At 37.8% G+C, this 23,211-nt stretch overlaps 1 protein-coding gene across 1 annotated transcript in view; it reads left to right on the forward strand.

Moving 5' to 3' along the window:
* DNAAF6 (dynein axonemal assembly factor 6) overlaps nucleotides 1–19,572 on the forward strand; it is a 74,348-nt gene extending 54,776 nt beyond the window's left edge. Inside the window, exon 7 of the mRNA XM_024551574.3 lies at nucleotides 16,990–19,572. Within this exon, the coding sequence (XP_024407342.1) occupies nucleotides 16,990–17,119 (130 nt within the window). The 3' untranslated portion in view covers nucleotides 17,120–19,572. The remainder of the gene's footprint in view (nucleotides 1–16,989) is intronic.
* The last annotated feature ends 3,639 nt before the right edge of the window (nucleotides 19,573–23,211 follow it).

Consider the following 23,211-nt stretch of genomic DNA (forward strand, 5'->3'; position numbering starts at 1 on the left):
CCGATATTAGTCAGTCCTGTTTCTCCAAATTAATGCTATAAAGAGGGAATCAATGGAACCTGGTGTGTGCTAGATAAAATATCTAAATATCTCACTGCTTTGTTCACTTTCATCTGGATATATAGCAGTGAGCACACTTTGGTTGACTACAGTGGTTCTTTCTCTATAACTCATCAACATTTTAAACTGGGTGTGAGGAGCTGTCAGCTGCTGACACGTTCTCTTCTTTCCATTATCAGTACCTGTAATTCTACTTTGTTGATATTAGAGCTTCAAAAAACTAAAAAGTAGATCCCTCATACAAAGGACTTGTATGTGTAAACAACACAATGTATATACATAGCTTAACCTTGATTTCTACACTAGATACATTTTACCCAAAATGATCTTCAGATGAATACCAAATAAGAAAATAGCAAATATTTCTCATTACTTATATAATAGTTTCAAAAATGTATCCTCATGTTTGTTTCATGTTATAAAAATTACATTGACTATTCCTACCATTCACTTCAGGGAGTACTGTAATTTTTTTCATTGCATATTATACACACATTTATTCTTGCACCCAACCTTTGCAAGGAAAGTTAGTAAAATGGACAATCTTCCATGATATTTGTGTGCATGTTAAAGTATACACATATCTAACACCATGTAGTTAATTTCCATTCCTCTAGCAGTTCTCACTGTCCTCATCAATCTTTAGTCAGCTGCTCTTGGTGCTGTCATTCGAATATCTAAGAGATCCCACTAAATGAAAGACTCACACAGAGACACATTTCCACATAGAATGTGGGCTGCATTACGTCATTTGAATCATACTGTACTCATATATTAAATGATCACTTCAGAGAGGTATTGTCTTTTAGGGAAAAATCATTAAGATAGAAGGCAAAAGATAGAATTAAGTTTTTTTACCTTATTTCTTAAAACACTGGAGTGTTCTCTGAAGCCATACTATTCACTGAAATTGTATCATTGGAAATGTGTCCTGTTTTCTTTTCTTTTCTTTTTTTTTTTTTTGTGGTTTGTTTTTAGAGTATCTCAGCTATTATATAACCTGCAACTAAACTGATTTATAAATATATTAGTTCATTAAATAAGATGACATAATACTTCCCTATTATTCTAGCTAATCATACCAAGGGCAGAAAACTAATAGAAGTCAGATCCTGGCCTGGACTACTACTATCCCTGCTCTAGCAGCTAAAACTCTGAACCAGAAGGTCTTTATGAGAATGATGCTTAAACTCCCTGTCTACCCCCAATTAACTTGAAGATATAATCCTACTTGGTACACATGAACACTGATGAGTCATACATGGGGCCTTAACAATTATAATGCCAATAACCTACTTTTGATCCAGAGCTTTCTGTTTTCTTTTTTTGTTATTTTATTTTCTTAAATTTTAAAAAATATATTTTATTGATTATGCTATTACAGTTTTCCCATTCCCCCCCTTTATTCCCCTCCACCCTGCATGACCCTTCCTGCCCGCATTCCCCCACCTTACTTTATGTCCATGGGTCATATATATAAGTTCTTTGGCTTCTCCATTTCCTATACTATTCTTAACCCCCCTCTGTCTATTTTGTACCTGCCATTTATGCATCTTGTTCCCTGTACCTTTTCCCACATTCTCCATTCTCCTCCTCCCCACCAATAACCCCCATGTGATCTCCCATATTGTGATTCTGTTCCTGTTCTAGTTGTTTGCTTAGTTTGTTTTTGTTTTTGTATTTGTTTAAGTTCAGTTGTTAATAGTTGTTAGTTTGCTGTCATTTTAGTGTTCATATTTTTGATCATCTTCTTTTTCTTAGATAAGTCCCTTTAACATTTCATATAACAAGGGCTTGGTGATGATGAACTCCTTTAACTTGACCTTATCTGGGAAGCACTTTATCTACCCTTTCATTCTAAATGATAGCTTTGCTGGATACAGTAATCCTGGATGTAGGTCCTTGCCTTTCATGACTGTGAATACTTCTTTCTAGCCCCTTCTTGCCTATAAGGTTTATTTGGAGAAATCAGCTGATAATTTTATGGGAACTCGTTTGTATGTAGCTGTCTCCTTTTTTCTTGCTGCTTTTCAGATTCTTTCCTTCTCTTTAATCTTGGGTAATGTAATTATGATGTGTCTTGGTGTGTGCTTCCTTGACTCCAATTTCTTTGGGACTCTGAGATTCCTGGACTTCCTGGAAGTCTGTTCCCTTCGCCAGGTTGGGGAAGTTCTCCTTCATTATTTTCTTAATTTTTTGCTTTTCCTCTTCTCTTTCTGGCACCCCTATGATTTCGATGTTGGAATGTTTAAAGTTGTTCTGGAGGTTCCTAAGCCTCTCCTCATTTTTTGAATTCTTGTTTCTTCATTCTTTTCTGGTTGAATGTTTATTTTTTCCTTCTGCTCCAAATTACTGATTTGATTCCTGGTTTCCTCTTCACTGTTGGTTCCCTGTACATTTCTCTTCATTTCACTTTGCATAACCTTCAGTTTTTCCTCAATTTTGCAATGATATTCAATCATTTCTGTGAGCATCCTATTTATTGGTGTTTTGAACTCTGCATCTGATAGGTTGGCTATCTCTTCATTGCTTAGTTCTATTTTTGGAGCTTTGATCTATTCTTTCATCTGGGCCATATTTTTTAGTCTTGGTGCAGCTGTTACATTGTAAGGGGCAGAGCTTTAGGTATTTGCCAGGGGAGAGCAAACCAGTCTCTGTGTTGTGCTACTATATGTGGGAAAGGGATCTGAGAGGGAACAATACCATTTGCTCAGCTCTTGGCAGTCACCTCCTCCACTACCCACAAGCAAGTTGAGCCCTTCTGGTGATTTCTAGGTGGGTGGGTTTGTGACATTCTAGGATCCTGTGGGTCTCTCCAATGAATTCTGTGAGGCTGGAAGTTTCTCCCACCACTGCAACGCCCACTGGTTTTTACAGTCAGAGGTTTTGAGGCTTTATTTCCCCACACTGGAACCCTGGGTTTCCACCAGCTGCCACCTTAACCATTCTGATCTGCCAACCAGTGCCTTGCCCTCCCAGTCCTTCAACCAATGCCTTGCATGAATTATTTCCACCCCTCCTACCAGTCTGAATGAATGTTTCTTCTTTAACTCCTTGGTTGTCGGACTTATATACAATTCCATTTTCTCACAATTCTGGATGTTTTTTGCTTCCAAATATGTTCTTGTCCTTCTATTGGTTGTGCAAGGAGGAAAGTATATCTACCTCTGCCTCCATCTACTCTGGAAGTGATCTGTGTCTTCTTTTTGAATTTATTTACATTCACATCTACTTTCCTTTGTTTCTACTTTGACACCCTGTAAAACTATGTTTACTTGCTTCAAGAAAGATAAGAGAAGATATTTTGTTCATATGACAGAGAACATGTGAATTCATTTTCACTGAATGGACTACTTATATCAGTCAAATGACAATCAATTACATTGTAATTATTAATAATACCCAGATATTTAGCATTATTCAACCAAAACAAATAAACAGTTTATTTAATTCACATTTTTAAAAACTGGCTGTTTTGGCCAGCTAGTGAAACAGAAGCCGTAATCAAATTTAAAAAGTGGGCAGAAAAGCTCTTTTACAAGGTATAAGATCTAAATTATTGGGAGAACCAAGATGGTGGCGTAGGTAGACACACTGCGCCTCCTCGCACAACCAGAACTGACAGAAAATCAAACGGCAAGGAAGTCTGACACCAAGTAGATAAAAAAGAAACATACATCCAGACCAGTAGGAGGGGCGGAGAAGGGCAGCCGGGGCGGAGAGGACTTGAGTTGCAGTGGCAGGACCGAGACTGGCTGAGTGTGGGACAAAAGGGGCAGGCAATCTGACCACTAGCAGACCCTGTGGCCCCGCATTCGTGCACAGATAAACCAAGAGGGCCGAACTCAGAGTGACGGAGAATGGGCAGGCAGAGCAGCGGGTAGCACCCCGCAGCCCCACATTCCCGCACAGATAAACCGGAAAGAACGGCAGGGTGTGAAGCAGACCACGCAATCCAGGGCTCCAGCGCAGGGAAATAAAGCCTCAAACCTCTGATTGAAAATGCCCGTGGGTTTTGGGGCAGCAGCAGGAGAGACTCCCAGCCTCACAGGAGAGGTCGTTGGAGAGACCCACAGGGGCCTAGGGCGTGCACAAGCCCACCCACTCGGGAACCAGCACCAGAGGGGCCCAATTTGATTGTGGGTAGCTGAGAGAGTGGTTGAAATCCGGTGGAGAGTGGAGTGGGCACCATTACTCCCTCTCGGCCCCTCCCCCACATACAGCGTCACAGTGCAGCAACCAGTGTTACCCCTCCTCGGGAACACCTAAGGCTCTGCCCCTTTAAGTAACAGACACGCCAAGACAAAAAAAAAAAAAAATGTCCCAAATGACAGAACACTTCAAAGCTCCAGAAAAAATACAACTAAGCGAGGAAGAGATAGCCAACCTATCAGATGCACAGTTCAAAACACTGGTTATTAAGACGCTCACAGAATTGGTTGAATTTGTTTGAAAAGTAGATGAAAAAATGAAGCCTATGCCAAGAGAAACAAATCAAAATGTACAGGGAACCAATAGTGATGAGAAGGAAATGGAGACTGAAATTAATGGTGTGGACCGGAAGGAAGAAAGAAACATCCAGCCAGAAAAGAATGAAGAAACAAGAATTCGGAAAAATGAGGAGAGGCTTAGGAACCTCCAGGACATTTTGAAACGTTCCAACATCCAAATTATAGGGGTGCCAGAAGGAGAAGAGGAAGAACAAAAAATTGAAAACTTATTTGAACAAATAGTGAAGGAGAACTTCCCCAGTCTGGCAAAGGAAATAGACTTCCAGGAAGTCCAGGAAGCTCAGAGAGTCCCAAAGAAACTGGACCCAAGGCACATCATAATTACATTAGCCAAGATGAAACAGAAGGAGAGAATCTTAGAAGCAGCAAGAGAAAAGGACACAGTTACCTACAAAGGGGTTCCCATAAGACTGTCTGCTAATTTCTCAAAGGAGACCTTACAGGCAAGAAGGGACTGGAAAGAAGTATTCCAAGTCATGGAAGGCAAGGGCCTACATCCAAGATTACTCTATCCAGCAAAGCTATCATTTAGAGTGGAAGGAAGATAAAGTGCTTCTCAGATAAGTTCAAGTTAAAGGAGTTCATCATCACCAAGTCATTCTTGTATGAAATGTTAAAGGGACTTACCTAAGAAAAAGAAGATAAAAAATATGAACAGTGAAAGTGACAGTAAACTCACAGTTATAAACAACCACACCTAAAACCAAAACAAAAGCAAACTAAGCAAACAACTAGAACAGAAACAGAACCACAGAAATGGAGATCACGTGGAGGGTTATCAATAGGGGATTGGGAGGGGGAGAGAGGGTGGAAAGGTACAGAGAATAAATAGCATAAATGATAGGTGGAAAATAGACAGGGGGAGGGTAAGAATAGTGTAGGAAATGTACAAGCCAAAGAAATTATAAGTATGACCCATGGACCTGAACTATAGGGGGGAAATGTGGGAGGGAGGGGGTGGGCAGGATGCAGTTGAGTGAAGGGGTGGAAATGGGACAACTGTAATAGCATAATCAATAAGTATATCCAAAAAAGATCTAAATTATTAAAGGAATCTGTTTTTTATTACTGAGTTATTTTATTATGTGTTTTTTAATATTTTTATTGTATTTTATTTTTAATTAAAATTTTAATTTTTATTGTTATTCAATTACAGTTGTCTGCATTTTCTCCCCATCCCTCCACCCCACCCCAGCCAATCCAACCTCCCTCCCCCACCTCTCCCCTCCCTCTTGCCTTATGCTAAGTGAAATAAGGCAGGTGGTGAGGGACAAATACCATATGATCTCACCTTTAACTGGAACATAATCAACAAAAGAAACAAGCAAACAAAATATAACCAGAGACATTGAAGTTAGGAACAACTAACAATAGCCAGAGGGGAGTGGGGAGGGGATACTGAGGAGAGGGGATTACAGGAACTATTATTATGTGTTTTTTAAGGGTACTTATTGAACACTTGTATAAGTAATTAGTATTTGAATACAAAACCCTTGAGAATCAATTGTCTGTACTCATTTGCCGACCTAATTTCAGGACACTGGACTCATCGAAAGTATTGTATTTATCACACAACTACAGAACCCAAAGGAGAAATTTTCTGTGACTCTTATTCCATTCCAGATATTTGGGGTTGGTTAAACAGGTGCCTCCACCTTAAGTAATGAAATCATGATATATTTTAATGTAGCCTGTAATATTTAATATCTCAAAAAGTAGGTGCAGAAACATTTAGTGTCCATCTTGTAAAAGTTGTGAACAATATAGGTTATGCTGGCATTAGATTTGCTTTATCCCTTATTCCACAAAGGATAATATATTCACTTTTAAAAAAGCAAAGCTCAGTGGTGGTGGCTTCACTGCACTGAACAGCAACTATAAATCAGCTGAAGAAGTTCCAATGATAAAGTGCACTTCTCTGTCCAGAGAAAAATAAATTGGAAAGAGACAGTTAGTGACCATTGGAATGATCCATCCATGCCTGCATTTTTGTCTAATCCTTAGTAGTATAGCTTCACATACTAATATTTTGAACAATAAAAATTGTGCAACTTATTCAGGCTCTTAGGAGGAGGAAAGTATTTTTTGTCTAGTCTGTTTTACTGCCTGATATCCAAACTGAGATTTATATTTAAACAAAGTAAAATTCTACCAATACTTAACAATGTACAATTCATTGAAGGGCACAAATGTATCTTATCTTCATGTTTCCCCTGTGTCTAGAAGTCTTTATAAATATTGAGTGAATAAATAATTGAATAAAAATCAAATTGGTCACCGCACAATGATATTTGAATAATTACTACAGATTAGTACTATAAAATATGAACAAACATTTAAACCCAAATCCCTCAACCTATACATTGATAATATATTTCGGGTTTTTTAAGAAACTACAGTTTAGACACTGATAAAATGTTTATCCAATACCAATTTTCATTAGAAATTGTATAAATGCAAACAATAATGAAAATAAAAGAATTATCTATACAGTGAACTTTAAAGACTTGCATGCTTACATTTATATTGGAGAATTCAGGTTAATGTTGTTTGCAAGAGATTTAAATAAGGGACAACCTTGCTCTGTGCATATTTACATAATGCAATTTTTATTTTAGTGGTTAATAAAAGATTTAATTTACATATCTGGGTTAAAAACAGACATGACTTTTTAAGGTTTCCTATTGGAGATACAACTATTTTTTTTATTGTTGTTCAATTGCAGTTGTCCCAATTTTCCCCCCATTGCTCTGCCTGCCCCACCCAGCCCCTAATCCCTTAGTCGGACCCCACAACTATTTTTAAAGAAAGTGCAGGAATAACTACTGAGCTACAATTCAGTATTCCATTTAGAAAACTATTTTTTTAGGTGTCAATGTCATTGAATATCAGTCAACCCACAATTATAGAATTAAAGGTGCACAGCAAACGTGAGAATAATCTGAAGTATCACTCAACCAAAGTTAAGTTACACTTGTCTTTAGAATGTGTTTTAATTATCACATTCAAGAAATTCATTTCTGATATTCTTAGAATTTCCTTCAAAAAATAATGAAACCCCATGTGAAGACAAAGTCAGAAGATTCTGGGAAATTATCCAACTTTGTCTATCTTTCCTTCTTTCCATGTACTTCATGTTGGAAATCTACATGCCAAAAGAGCTAGTTGTTATTTTTTTATTTTTTAATTTTTTAATTGTTATTCAAGAACAGTTGTCTCTATTTTCCCCAATCCCCTCTCTCCCTCACCATCCACCCAAACCTCATACCCTCCTTCCTACCTCCCTTTGGCTTTTCCATGGATCTTTTATACATGTTCCTTCATGACCCCTGCCCTTCTATTCCCCTTTATCCCTTTCCCCCCTCTCCTCGGGTTACTGTCAGTTTGTTCTTAATTTCAATGTCTCTGGTTATATGTCATTTGCTTGTTTGTTTTGTTGATCGAGTTCTGCTTATAGGTGAGATCATATGGTATTTGTCTTTCACCATCTGGCTTACTTCACTTATTCACATAATGCTCTCCAGTTCTATCCATGCTGTTGCGAAGGGTAGAAGCTCCTTCTTTCTTTCTGCTGCATAGTATTCCATTGTGTAAATGTACCACAGTTCTTTGATCCACTCATTCACTGATGGGCACTTAGGTTGCTTCCAGCACATGGCTATTGTAAATTGTTCTGCTATGAACATTGGGGTGCATAGGTTCTTTTGGATTGATGTTTCAGGGTTTTTAGGGTATAATTGCTAGGAATTGCATTGGAATTGCTGACTCAAAAGGCAGCTCCATTTTTAGTTTTCTGAGGAAATTCGTACTGTTTTCCACAGTGGCTGCATCAGTCAGCATTCCCACCAACAGTGTACTAGGGTTCCCTTTTCTCTACAGCCTTGCCGGTTTGTTTTGTTGATTTGTTTATGATGGCCATTCTGACCAGTGTTAAGGGGTATCTCACTGTGGTTTTAATTTGCATATCTCTGATGGCTAGGGATGCTGAGCATCCTTTCATATGTCTCTGGGCCCTCTGTATGTCCTGCTGGAGAAGTGTCTGTTCAGGTCCTTTGCCCCATTTTTTAATTGGAATGTTTGTCTTCCTGGAGTGGAGTCATGTGAATTCTTTACATATTTTGGAGTTCAAACCCTTGTCTGAGGTATCATTGGAAAATATATTTTCCCATATGGTTGGTTCCCTTTTCATTTTGCTGATGTTTTCTCCAGTTTTGCAGAAGCTTTTTATTTTGATGAAGTCCCATTTGTTTATTCTTTCCCTTAGGTCCCGTGCTCTAGGGGACGTATCAGTGAAAACATTGCTGCATGGAATATCTGAGATTTTCCTGCCTATGTTCTCCTCTGGACTTTTATGATGTCACAACTTATATTTAAGTCTTTCATCCACTTTGAGTTTATGTTTGTGTATGGTGTAAGTTCTTGGTCAAGTTTCATTTTTTGCATGTAGCTGTCCAGATCTTCCAACCCCAGTTGTTGAAGAGGCTATTTTTACTCCATTTTATGCTTCTGCTCCCTTTGTCAAATGTTAATTAACCATAGTGACTCAGGATTATTTGTGGACTCTATTCTGTTCCATTGATCTATGTGTTGTTCTTATGCCAGTATCATACTGTTTTGATTACAGTGGCCTTGTAATATAGTTTGATCTCAGGTATTGCAATCCCTCCCAATTTGTTCTGTGAAATATGTCATTGGTATTTTAATAGGGATTGTGTTGAATCTATAAATTGCTCTGGGTAGCATGGACATTTTGATGATGTTAGTTCTTTCAATCCTTGAACATGGTATATGCTTCTATTTATTTGTGCGTTCCTTCATTTCTTTCTTTAGTGTTGTGTAATTTTCTGAGTACAGGTCTTTTGCCTCCTTGGTTAGGTTTGTTCCTAGGTACTTTATTTTTCTTGTTGCTGTAGAAAATGGGATTTTGTTTCTGATATTTCATTGTTGGTGTACAAAAATGCCTTCAACTTCTGAATATTGAGTTCATATCCTGCTGCTTTGCCAAATTCACTTATTAAGTCAAATAGATTTTTGGTGGAGTCCGTAGGGTTTTCTATGTACACTCCCATGTCCTCTGCAAACAATGACAGTTTTACTTCCTCCTTTCCAATTTGGATACCTTTTAATTCTTCTTCTTGTCTGATCGCTGTAGCTAGGACTTTCAATACTCTGTTGAATAGAAGTGGTGAGCGAGGGCATCCTTGTCTTGTTCCTGATCTTAGTGGGAAAGCTTTTAGTTTTTGCCCATTGAGTATGATGTTGGCTGTAGGTGTCTCGTGTATGGCCTTTATTATGTTGAGATATGCTCCCTCTACTCCCACTTTGCTGAGTGTTTTTATCATAAATGAGTGCCGTACCTTATCAAATGCTTTTTCTGCATCTATTGATATGATCATGTGATTTTTGTCTTTCCTTTTGTTTATGTGATGTATTATATTTATTGATTTGCAAATATTGTACCATCCTTGCATCTCTGGGATGAACCCCACTTTATCATGGTGTATGATCTTCTTAATGTATTGCTGGATACAGTTTGCCAATATTTTGTTGAGGATTTTAGGGTCTAGGTTCATCAGTAATATTGGTGTGTAGTATTCTTACTTTGTTGTGTCTTTGTCTGGTTTTGGGATTAGGATGATGATGTCCTCATAAAAACGTTTGGCAGTTGCCCTCTTCTTTATTTTGTTTTGTTTTTTGTATAGTCTGAGAAGGATAGGGGTTAGCTCTTCCCTAAATATTTTGTAAAATTCTCCTGTGAAACTGTCAGGTCCAGGGTTTTTGTATTCTGGAAATTGTGTTCTGGAAGTTGTTTTTTTGTTTTGTTTTGTTTTTTATATCACTGCTTCAATTTCACTAGTTGTTATCAGTCTGTTCAGGCTTTCTACTTTTTCATTCAGCTTTGGAAGATTATATTTTTCTTGAAATTTGTCCATTTCACCTAGGTTTTCATATTTCTTGGCATATAATTTTTCGTAGTAATTTCTTAGCATCCTTTGTATTTCTGTGGTATCAGTTTTAATCTCTCCTCTTCATTTCTCATTTTATTTCTTTGCATCCTGTGTCTTTTTCTCTTGAGTGTGGTTAAGGGCTTGTGGATTTTGTTTATCTTTTCAAAGAACCAGCTCCTGTATATTTCGATCTTTTGAATAGTTCTTTTAGTCTCTGTGTCATTTAATTCTGCTCTGACCTTGGTTATTTCCTTCTATTCGTTCTGAGCTTTGTTTATTGTTGTTCCTCTAGTTCCTGTAGATGTAGGGTTAGGTTGTTTATTTGAAATGTATCTATCTTTTTTAGGTAGGCCTGTATCCCTGTGAACTTCCCTCTCAGGACTTCCTTCACTGTCTCACATAAGTTTTGAACTGTTGTGTGTTCGTTTTCATTTGTTTCCAGAAACTTTTTGATCTATTCCTTGGTGTCATTCTTGACCCATTCATTGTTTAATAGCATTCTATTTAACTCCACAAATTTGTGTCTTTTTGAGTTTTTTTCCTTGAGGTTGCTTTTTAGTTTCAGGCCTTTGTGTTTTTTTTAAAGACTTTATTTATGTATTTATTTTAGAGAGGGGAAGGGAGGGAGAATGAGAGGGAGAGAAACATCAATGTGCGGCTGCCTCTCATGTGCCCCTTTTTGGGGACCTGGCCTGCAACCCAGTCCTGTGCTCTGACTGGGAGTCGAACCAGTTACCCTTTGTTCACAGGCTGGTGCTCAATCCATTGAGCTACACCAGCCAAGGCTAGTTTCAGGACCTTGTTGATCAAGAAAATGCTTGATATGATTTCAATGTTCTTGATTTTTTTGAGACTTGTTTTGTGTCCTATTACATGCTCTATGTTTGAAAATTTTCTATGTGCATTTGAAAAGAATGTGTATTTTGGTTCTTTGGGATGAAAGGTTCTATATATATCAGTTAAGTCCATTTCATCTAGGGCATTGTTCAATGCCACAACATTTTTGTTGATGTTTTGTTTGGAAATCTCTAAATTTTTGATAGTGAGGTGTTAAAATCCCTTAGTATAAATGTGTTGCTATCTCTGTGTTTATTGAAGTTCTCCAAGTTTTTCCTTATGTATTTGGGTGCTCCTATGTTGGGCACATACATGTTTATAATGTGCATTTATTGATGGATTCTTCCATGAGTATTGTAAAGTGTCCTTCTGGGTCTCTTCTTATGGCCTTTGTTTTGAAGTCTATTTTGTCTGATACCAGTATTCCTACCCCAGCTTTTTTTCCCTGTCCCTTTGCTTGGAATATTTTTTTTCCAACCCTTCACTTTAAGTCTGTGTAGGTCTTATTTTCTGAGATGGGTATCTTTTAAGCAGCATTTGTATGGGTCATGTTTTGTTATCCATTCATCTACACGATGTCTTTATATCAGAGCAATTTATCCATTTACAGTTAAGGTTATTATTGATAGGTACTTCATCATTTCCCCCCATTTGTACTTGTGTTCCTCTCTCTCTTTTTCTTTCTCTTCTTAAAGCAGTCCCTTTAGCATCTCTTGCAGTGCTGATTTGGTGGAGGTATATTCTTTCGACCTTCATTTGTCTGGGATACTCCTTGTTTCCACTTCCACTTTAATTGAAACCCTTGGTGGGTAGAGTGGTGTTACAGAACAGATGGGGGAGGGAACAAAATACTATTATTGAATGGACCCTCCTTTCTGCTCCCGGGGCTCCCCAACCCCATACTAGGTTCACTTTGCCTGCCGCCAGGGATTGAGTGAAAAGGAAAATGCCAGAGATTGGTGAAAAGTAAAGGAATTATTTATTCAAAAAGTTATACAGACTTAGAGTAATGACTTAATGTCTTCATTAAAATACTAAAGTCCTTTAGAATATCCACAAACACACACAGTCCTTCCTTCTCCCTCTGCCTAGTCCAGGGTACTGTATCTCAGGGAAAGAAGTAGAAGTCCGTGGCTCAGGTAGCCCCTCAGTTCCCAGCACCATCAGCTGTGTCTCCGCCACGATCTCCAGTTAATCCAAAACCATATGTCACCTTCTCATGGCCCACCAGCAAGAATCCTTTCACCCCTTTTCTTCCCAGCAAGGTCTCTTCTGCTTCCTAAGCTATGTGGCAAAAGGGAGCACCCCAAACCCATGTGGTCCTGACTTTCACCAAAGCCGCGAGGTCCCCCGTTGGCATGGCTGCTGTGCCTGTGTTTAAATTCCAGTGCCAATCTTCCTCTGCAGCCCCATTTCTGACTCCTCCCACAATCAGTTACACCTGCCAGCATTCCCATATTTTTCCAGCTTTGCTGGGCTGCTATAGTAAGTCTGGGCAGGCGTGGCCCCATTGCGTGGAGGCAGTCATCTCCTAACTCTCACGCAGGTGCTGTAACCAGAGGGAGTTGCCTCCCAGTTACATCAGGGTTTGAAGTCACTCCCATTCCTCTGCCTCAAATCATGGCCACAGCTGTTTACCATATCCATGAAAGCAGTTAAAAGTTATACACATGTTAAATGACCATGCCAGAGGTGAGCTGCAAAACTGTTGCTATGCAAAACAGCTCTCAATGGCCGTGCTCCATGTGTCCCATCCCCCAGTTTAGACTTCTGGAGGTAAGGACATTGTATATACATATTTTTCTACTATTTCCTGGACATCCTGAGTTCTGGACCCCATTACAAATCCCTATTTGGGGGCCCCCTGTCTGTACCCTGTATCAGTAGTAGGTTGCAGGCCTTTGCTTTTCATTATTTGGAATATTTATTGCCATTCCCTTATGGCTTGTAGTGTTTCTCTTGAGAAATCAGCTGCTAGCCTGTCAGAGCTCCTTTTGTATGTTACTATCTGGTCCTTCCTTGCTACCTTTATGATTCTCTCTTTGTCTTTAAAATCTAGCATATTAATTATAATGTGTCTTGGAGTGGGCCTCTTTGGATTCATCTTGATTAGGATCCTCTTAGTTTCCTGAACTTGCATTGATTCTCCCCTCTCCAGGTTAGGGAAATTATCTGTCATTGTTTTTTCAAACAGTTGTTCTATCTCCTGCTCCTTTTCTCCTCTTTCTGGTATTTCTATGATTCTAATATTATTGTGTTTCCTGTTGTTCTGCAGTTACTTTAAGCTATCTTCATATTTTTTTAGTCTTTTTTCATGCAGTTCCTCTACCTGGGTATTTCTTTGTACCTTGTCTTCCAGCTCACTAATTCAGTACTCTGCTTCATCCAGTCATCTTGTAATTCCTTCTAGAGTATTTTTTATTTCAAGTGTTGTATTCTTCATTTTTTCCTGGTTCTTGTTTCTAGTTTCTATTTCCTTTTTCGTAATATTGTAGTTCCCACTCAGCTCCTTATAGTTGCAGTGAGTTCCTTGAACATCCTTATAACCATTCTTTTGAATTATATATCTCATAGTTTGCTTGCCTCCATTTCATTTAGCTCTTTTACTGGAGAATCATCCATTCCTTTCGACTGAGGGTTCTTTCTTTGTCTCCTCATTTTAGGTGACTGTTTTTGTTTGTTTCTGTAATTCTAGATGCTCTGCTTTATCAGCTGACTTCGAAGGCTGAACTTTTGTGATAGGGGTTCTGTGGGACTTAGTGGTATTGTCTCTTAGATCTCCTTGTCTGGATGCTCTAGAGTTGCCCTTTCTTTCATTTGAGTGGGCTCTCTTGTACTTGAGCTCTACCTGTTGGTGGCTCCCTCCCTCCCAGTGGGTTTACTGGTATTCACAACTCCCACCTTGTCTTGTATGCTGTTGTACAGGTGTTGGTTAACAAAGCAGTATTACTAGACAACCCAACCTACACCATCAAAAAGAACACTGTTATCATATCAGCAGTCTCTACCACAATCAAAGTAAGATTAATAGGGGTGAATGCAGATTGTGGATAGATTGTGGATTATAAGATATAACAAAAGGAATATAAGATGACTAAAAAGGGGGAAATGTTGTTGTGTGGTATGATGGAGAATAATTGATAAGAGTTAGGATAGAACCAAGGTAAAAGGGAGAGAGCAAAATTTACAACGTAAGTAAAACACAAAAGGGCAATGGGAACAATGGGGTAAGAGGAGGAATGAGTGTACTATGAGGTTTGAAGTAAAATTGAAAATGTACTGGACCAACGGGAGCAAAATTGCAGAAAAAACACAGCAGGGTCAATAGCAACGACTGCTGAATGACGTTTAATGAAGGTGGAACGGGAATGAGAATGTTGTAGAAAAGTGAATATGAAATGTCTACAGAGAAGAAAAATGTCTAGTAAGAGGAAGGAGTAAAGCCTTGGTTGAGAGAGGGGGTAAAATGAAAGACAAGGAAAAAAAGGGAGAGACAATACGATGAAATAAAATTCCTTACTGAACTGATCATGCGCAGGGCCAAGGCAAAATAGGGTAAGACAGAGGGAGAGTATTCTATGGAATTTAAAATGGAAACAAGTAGTGAACAAATAGGAATTCCTTTGGAGAAGTACACCAATAACCGTGATATTTCACCCTACTTCCACTGTTTATAAAAGTTGAAAAAGAAATAATAGTCTTTTTAGAAGAGAACAAAGATTATGAGATGATTTCAGAAAGAAGAACGCTTATGTGAGGTTAGATGGAGGAGGAATAGTGAGAGTAAGGGGTAGAAGTGTGAGACAAAATAAAGTTAACCACAACAATAATAAAGCTCAGGATGGCAAAATGGATTAAGACCAGGAAGGAGTGCTGTGTGGGATTTGGAATAACAATAGTATGATAAGAAATATATAATCTGGCCTTGGCTGGTGTGGCTCAGTGGATTGAGCACCAGCCTGCGAACCAAAGGGTCCCTGGTTCGATTCCCAGTCAGAGTACATGCCTGGGTTGCATGCCAGGTCCCCATTGGGGGACACTTAAGAGGCAACCACACATAGATATCTCTCTCCCTCTCTTTCTCCCTCCCTTCCCTTCTCTCAAAATAAGTAAATAAAATATTTTTTAAAGAAATATATAATCTGAATAAAAAGAATAAAAATAAAAAGTAAAATGTAGTGGGTTATTTGGAATACGAGTGAAATGAAAGGAGAAAAATGAAAGTTCATTATGAAAGGGATAATAAAAAAACAAATTAGACAATAAAAATCAACAAACAAAAGAACTACATAAACAGGAAGAAAAATAAAGAAAACATGCAAGTGCTGAAAGATATCAAAGTTAAATTTGTCTCAGCTGTTGGTGTGCTCTACTGACTTCTTTCTGGATCCCTTTCTGGTTTTCTCACAGCTTCAGGTCTTATATTCTCTTACTCTTGGGGGGTGGGGGTAAGGCTCCTACATATTTTACACCTGCCATACCAGCTGGGGTATGCCGGCCTCTGTCTGTCACTTATTGCCTTTTTATCTCCCTAGCCACTTTACTTGTCCAGGTCTCTATTGGCATCGGTCTGAGACTTCCTGCTTTGGGAGGACAGGGAGCCGCTCAGTTTCTATCACTGACCTGGCTCTCCTCCAATGTTTCCACGGCAGCAGTGGTCTCTGTCGCAAGGCCCAGGGACCTTCTTGTCAGCCCACAAAATCTCATTACCATCTGTTTTTAAGCATCCTCTGAATGTTTTGGCTTCCAAACTGCATATAAGCTGGGATTCTCTTGGCTGTTCACTGTGTTCTTTGGAAGATTGGCTAGGTGTTCCAGCAAGTGGGTTCAGCTCCCATCTACCTCTCCACCGTCTTCCTCCCTCTGTCCACTTTTAATAGAGATACTTAAGCCTTATCTATCAAGAATGTGAGGTAACAAGTATTTCATATGTTTAATTTTCTTCAGATACCAGCATGTGCCAACCCCATGCATAATTCAGATTCATACTACTATGACAGAATTATGTATGTCACATCCCAGGAATGCACCTAAACCCTGAAGCTATCCAGTGACTGAGCTATCAACTGCAAAATAAACCAGCAATCCCTCACAGGGAATTTTTGTCAATGTACAGTAGAAAGAATCAGAAGCAAGAAGAGGGAAGCACTGTCATTGACATGGTATTAAAATCATTGCAGGCCTGAGTTTCAATAACTACATCTGCAGTAGAGACAGGCTAAAATTGTGTTAGCAAAATTCTTATAGAACCTTTCCAATTTTCAGATTTTTCATGCACACTTATGTGTGGCTGGCAGCAGATCTATCCAACTAGCTGAAAGTTGCAGTGGTTCTACTTCTATGCCTATAAACATAGCCTGAGACTATGTTTACATAATACAAAATGTGGTCAATTTAGAAAAAAAAGAGGGAGAAGTCAAGACCACTGCTAGGATTTTTAAGGCCAAAACACTAGTATACGATTTATGTTATTTAAGCATACTTTTAATCCAGTACTTATACTGTCTAAATAGTGTTTTTTGGTTTCTAATGTCCAGATGATATATATTGCTTTCCATCACCTTATAAAAGTAATATCTCCTTGATATTACTTTAGGAAGCTGATTCTCTGTTTTTGTTTTATTTTTGTCTAGGAAACTGTTGCTGAACCTCCCCCATCCTGTGGATTGCAACAGTGCCAAAGCTTTCTATATCCTGGAAACTGAAACTCTTGAAGTTACCCTAAATTTGAAGAGAGAGATGGATTTTGTTAATTTTTTCTGAAGCTGCCTGAATAAGGCAAAAACATGGCAAAATAACCCTGATATAAAATTTTTAAGATTGGTTAATGTTTTCTATCTTCTCTTTATTATTCTGACATACTTCAGAAAAGGCCTAAATTCAATTATACTGTCATTCTGATCATTTACAATCATTTCTGTTATACTGGTAGAGAACATTGTTTTCTCATACTAATAAGCTCTTCCATTTTTATAGTGACAGCTGGATAGAATTTATGGGTTAACCATTAGATTATTGCATGATAAATTAAATAACAGATATGACCATGAAGTAGTTGCTTTACTTATTTTGGTAGTCTTAAACATTTAAGCCATTTAATTACACCCTGATACAATCAGTTGCATAGCAGTTGGTCATTATTATCACCAGAAAAGTGTATTTGGTTGTCTTTGCCTTGATTTTATCAAATGACTTACTGACTGTTCTCCATTTAGGGTCCCATTGTTGTTCTAGAATATACAAATAACAAAGGATTATAAATAGTTTGGTGCACCATAATAACAAGATGTTTTACTTGAATGTGAAATACTCTTGAGTGCACTGTATTATTTGGCTTCATCAGTCCTGCTCTCGGTGTTTGGATCTAGTTAGGTTAAAAATACTTTTCCTTTTATACACTAATAATTATTAACAATGCCTCTCAGTATACTGTGTTTATAGTTAGTAATTGAAATCCTTGACATTTAAAAGGAATATAAAGAAAAGTGTGATGCATTTACAAATCCTGTTCTTTCATTTCCTGTCTTTATACTTAAATTGGGCATACCTATTTTATGAATTATGCCAATGTCCCCTCCCTCTTCTCTACTTAGTTGCATAAGTTTATTTCAGAATTACTTATGTATAAATTATATTTTAAAGCTGTGTGACTTTGCCTCACACATTATTGTAGAACTGTGGTGTTACATGGGAGTAAATTCTGAAGAGATGTGTAACTGAAAGATATGTATTGCTTCTATGTGAACTATTAAGGGACTAAAAACTCAAGCAGATATTGTTTTTTTAAATATTTTAGTTATTTATTTTTAGAAATGGGAAGGGAGGGAAAAAGAGAGAGGGGGAGAGAAACATCAATGTGTGGTTGCCTCTCAAGTGCCCCCTACTGGGGACTTGGCCCACAACCCAGGCATGTGCCCTGACTGGGAATCAAACCAGCAACCTTTCAGTTTGCAGGCCAGCAATTAACCCACTGAGCCACACCAGCTAGGGCTCTCCCAGATATTTTCTAGACTGACTTATGTAGATAACTATCAAGCATCTAGTTTGTGACTAGATCAAATTTAAAGAAAAGACAGATTTTGGAAAAAGTGGTTGTGTTAAAGCACTAAGCTCTTGTAGAGAATTTGACATTGAAATTACCACCCTGACTTCCTTCTGTGGAGGTTAAGAGTTGAAGGTGGGTTTAACTGAAAGAAAGCTAGATCTGAATGTTGCAGGATCAAAAGAGCATCCTAAGTTGCTTTCTTACCATCTTTTTACAAGGCTGTATTTTAAGAATTTAAGATTATATCATAATGTGTAAACTCTGGAGCAAGCCTAAGCTGTAACCAATATTTTCTTCTCTAGAGTAGCAACAGTGAGTAAATCAGAAAATGTATCTCTTTTTCCTATGTACTGGCCCTAAATACAGAGACCATCATTACTCAAGCTGACTGAATGTGTATAAGTTGTCCCTGGAAGAGAAGATAGAACATATTGAGGTCAACTTGTATTGGGCTATGGTTATGTGGTACTGTATCAATTATATAATGAAGCAGAGCTTCAAGACAATGAGATGTGATACACTAATATATACCCATCTACAAATCATCCTATTTCATTGTCCTTGTGTCCTTAACATCAGAAGTAACAACTTTATTGTTATTTTATTTTTCAGCTAATTCACAGGACTTTTTTCCCCTTTAAAGAGGAATAATCCACTAAAGCAAATATAGGAAAAGAGAATACAAAAGGAAGTTTATTTTTCAATGAATCTTAGCCATTACCAGAACTGGAAGTTAAAACAACAATTGTGGCATATCATTAGCTTTCTCTTTCACAATGTTCTTTACCTCAATTTTTGGTTCCATAGTTTCCAATAAAATTTGTGAAGATTCAATCATTTATTCAGTCACTCATTTATCCATTCTTTCATCAAATATCCATCCAGCACTGAGTTAAGAGCTAGTGACACAGCAATTAGGAAACTGGATATGGTCCCTGTCTTCACAGAGCAAACAGTTAAGCAAGGCAGGAAAACAATAACCAAGTAAACATATAAATGTATATTTTCAAGTTTATTTTTACTGCTATGAAGGAAAAAAAATAAGTGCTTTGAGTATATCTATCAGAGAAACCAAACCTAGTCTGAGGAGGGAGAGCAGAAAGAGCTTCCCTAAGGATTTAACACCAGCTAGAACTTGAAAAATACCTAGGACTTAGTCAAGCAAAGAGAGTGTTAGGGGAAGGAAAACAGCAGGGTTTCTAGGTGCAATGGGTAGCAAATATGAAGAACCAGGCTAGAAAAACTTGCACAGTTCAAGGAAATTAAAGTGGTTTGCTTGGAGTAGAGTGAACCTGGGGAGTGTGATTGGATGTAAGTCTGGAAATGTAGTCTGGAGCAATGTCATGTAGAACATTGCAGGTTATGGTTGGGAATTTTGATTTTATGCTAAGTGCTTTAGGGAAAAGAATGTCTTAGGAGACAAGAATTGAAATAGGGAGACAAGTTAGGAAGCATTGCACTAGCCCAGGCAAAAGATATTGTTCTATATGTTATCCTAAATAAAGTTCATTGTTGATATTTTTTTCTAATTAGAAAAAAAACTATGCTCACATGCTCCAGGTGAGAACTTTTAATAATACAGAAAAGCTCTTTAAAAATAAAGCAAAACAAATAACGTGTGACCTCACCTATAAGTGGAACCTACTCGACAAAACAAATGAACAAAATAGTACCACAGACTTGGAAATAAAGATCAAACTGACAGTGACCAGAGGGGAGAGGGGAGGGGAATAACAGGGGGAAGAAGGAGAAGAGGCAAGTCAAGGAACATGAACAGAGGACTCAGGGACATGGACAATGGGGCGATTGATTGTGGGAGTAGGGCAGGCAAGGTAGGGGAGAGCAATGGGGAAAAAGGCAGGACAACTGTAACTGAACAAAAATAAATTTTAAAAAAATGGTTTAAAAATTAAATAAATAGCCCTGGCTGGTGTGGCTCAGTGGATTAAGTGCCACCCTGCCAGCCAAAGGGTTGCAGGTTCAATTTCTAGTCAGGGCACATGCCTGGGTTGCGGGCCGGGTCCCCAGTAGGGGGCATGAAGGAGGCAACCACACATTGATGTTTCTCTCCCCCCTCTTTCTCCCTTCCTTCCCTTATGTCTAAAAATAAATAAATAAAATCTAAAAAAGAAAAACAAGAAAAAATAAATAAAGCAAAATTGGAGGTGGTGGCCTGAAGAAGGGTGAAGGGATTAGCCAAAGAGCATATATGCGTGACCCATAGACACAGACAACAATGTGGTGATAGCCAGAGGGAAGGGGGTCAGGGGTTTGGAGGAGGTGGGCAAAGGGGGGAGGGGCATATCTGTAACAGTGTCAACAATAAAAATTTAAAAATAAGCAAACTAAAAATTACCATTAAGCTTAGAAACCATAAATAATCACTCTTACCATTTTTAGTGGCTCTTTCCAACCTCTTCCCCCAATGGATAACATAGATATTATTTTTCCCCAATGGAATGATATTATACCTATTAGTTTTATAACCTACTTTTAATTTCCAGTGTAATCTTTTTTAAATTTTTAAATTTTTTATTTTGTTCCATATTTCATTTTTTTATTTTTAAAGTCTATTCTATTTATTATTTCTAATAGAATTTTTTATTGTTGTTCAAGCTTAGTTGTCTCCATTTTTCACCTCACCACTCTGCCCCACCCCACCTATCTCGACCTCCCACCTTCGATCCTACCTCCTTTTGGCTTTGTCCATGTGTCCTTTATACATGTTCCTAAAGTATATTTTATTGATTATGGTACTACAGTTGTCCCAATTTTTGTCCCCCTCCTCCCGGCACCCCACCACATCCAGCATTCCCCCCACTCTTAGTACATGTCAATACATTGTACCTATAAGTACTTTGGCTTCTCCATTTCCTATACTATTCTAAACTGCTCCTGTCTATTTTGTGCTTACAAATTATGCTTCTTATTCCCTGTACCTTTTTCCCCCACTCTACCCCTCCCCCTCCCAACTGATAACTCTCCCTGTGATCTCCATTTCTGTGATTCTATTCCTTTTCTAGTTGTTTGCTTAGTTTTAGTTTTTGTTTTTTAGGTTCAGCTACTGATAGTCGTGAGTTTGTTGTCATTTTACTGTTCATAGATTTGATCTTCTTCTATTTCTTAGATAAGTCCCTTTAACATTTCATATAGTAAGGGCTTGGTGATGATGTACTTCTTTAACTTAACCTTATCTGAGAAGCACTTTATCTGCCCTTCCATTCTAAATGATAGCTTTGCTGGATAGAGTATTCTTCAATGTAGGTCCTTGCCTTTCATGACTTCAAATACTTTTTTCCAGCCCCTTCTTGCCTATAAGGTTTCTTTTGAGAAATCAGCTGAAAGTCTTATGGGAACTCCTTTATATGTAGCTGTCTCCTTTCCTCTTGCTGCTTTTAAGATTCTCTCCTTATCTTTGATCTTGGATAATTTAATTATGATGTGTCTTGATGTATTCCTCCTTGGGTCCATATTCTTTGGGACTCTCTGAGCTTCCTAAACTTCCTGGAAGTCTATTTCCTCTGCCAGAATGAGGAAGTTTTCCTTCATTATTTGTTCAAATAAGTTTTCAATATCTTGCTCTTCCTCTTCTTCTTCTGGCACGCCTATGATTCAGATGTTGGAATATTTAAAGTTGTCCCAGAGGTTCCTTAGCCTCTCCTCATCTTTTTGAAATCTTGTTTCTTCATTCTGTTCTGGTTGGATGTTTATTTCTTCCCTTTGTTTCAAATCATTGATTTGATTCCCGGTTTGCTTCCCTTCACTGTTGATTCCCTGTATGTTTTCCTTTATTTTACTTTCTACAGCCTTCATTTCTTCCTTCATTTTGTGACCAAGCTCACTCATTTCTATAGGCATCCTGATTGCCAGGGTTTTGAACTCTGCATCAGATAGGTTGGATATCTCCTTCTTGCTTAGTTCTTTTTCTGGAGTTTTGATCTCTTCTTTCATTTGGGCCATATTTCTTTGTCTTGGTATACCTGTTATGTTGTAAGGGGTGGAGCCTCAGGTATTTGCCAGGGAGGGACAACTCACATAACTTCATTGTGGCACTGTCTGTCTGGATGAATGTTTCTCTAACTCCTTGGTTGTCAGACTTCCATGCAGTTTGAATTTCTGGCAATTCTGCTTGTTTTTTTTTGTTTTTTATTCATTGTTGTCCTTCTTTTGGTTGTGCAAGGAACTGAAGCATCTCTCCCTATGCCTCCATCTTGGGCAGAACTCTTACTCAAAATGTATTCCTTTTTATTATTGTTTTCTTTTGGAGAATTCTAATTTTATTGCATTATGATAAAGATCGTGATAAATGATCTATGCATATTTTTAAAGAACAAGTTTCTGTAGTTATTCTGCACAGAATTCTATATACAAGGTGGAGATAAAGTAGGTTTACGATTGTTCATATGGAAAATAATACAATAATTAATAAATAATAATACATGAATGAACTGTATGTTTCACATACTCCCAACTGTAAACCTACATTTCCCTACCCTGTATAGCAATTCAAGATTTTTTTTTAAATTGTGGTGTTCAAAGCTCCATTCTTATAATTTTTTTGTCTACTTTCTTTATCAACATGAATAGGTGTATTAAAATTTATCACTGATGATAGATTTATTGGTTTCTCCTTACATTCTGTCAATTTTTGCTTTATATAATTATAGGGTACATATTTGGGTGCAGACAGATTTAGAATTGCTATATCTTCCTAGAGAATTATTCCTTTTATCAGTATGGCATGACACAATTTATTCCAAAAATATTTATTGTTTTAAAGTAATGTTGGCTTAACGTTTACATAGCTATA

Source organism: Desmodus rotundus, chromosome X (assembly GCF_022682495.2).
Source record: "Desmodus rotundus isolate HL8 chromosome X, HLdesRot8A.1, whole genome shotgun sequence".
Taxonomy (NCBI): domain Eukaryota; kingdom Metazoa; phylum Chordata; class Mammalia; order Chiroptera; family Phyllostomidae; genus Desmodus; species Desmodus rotundus.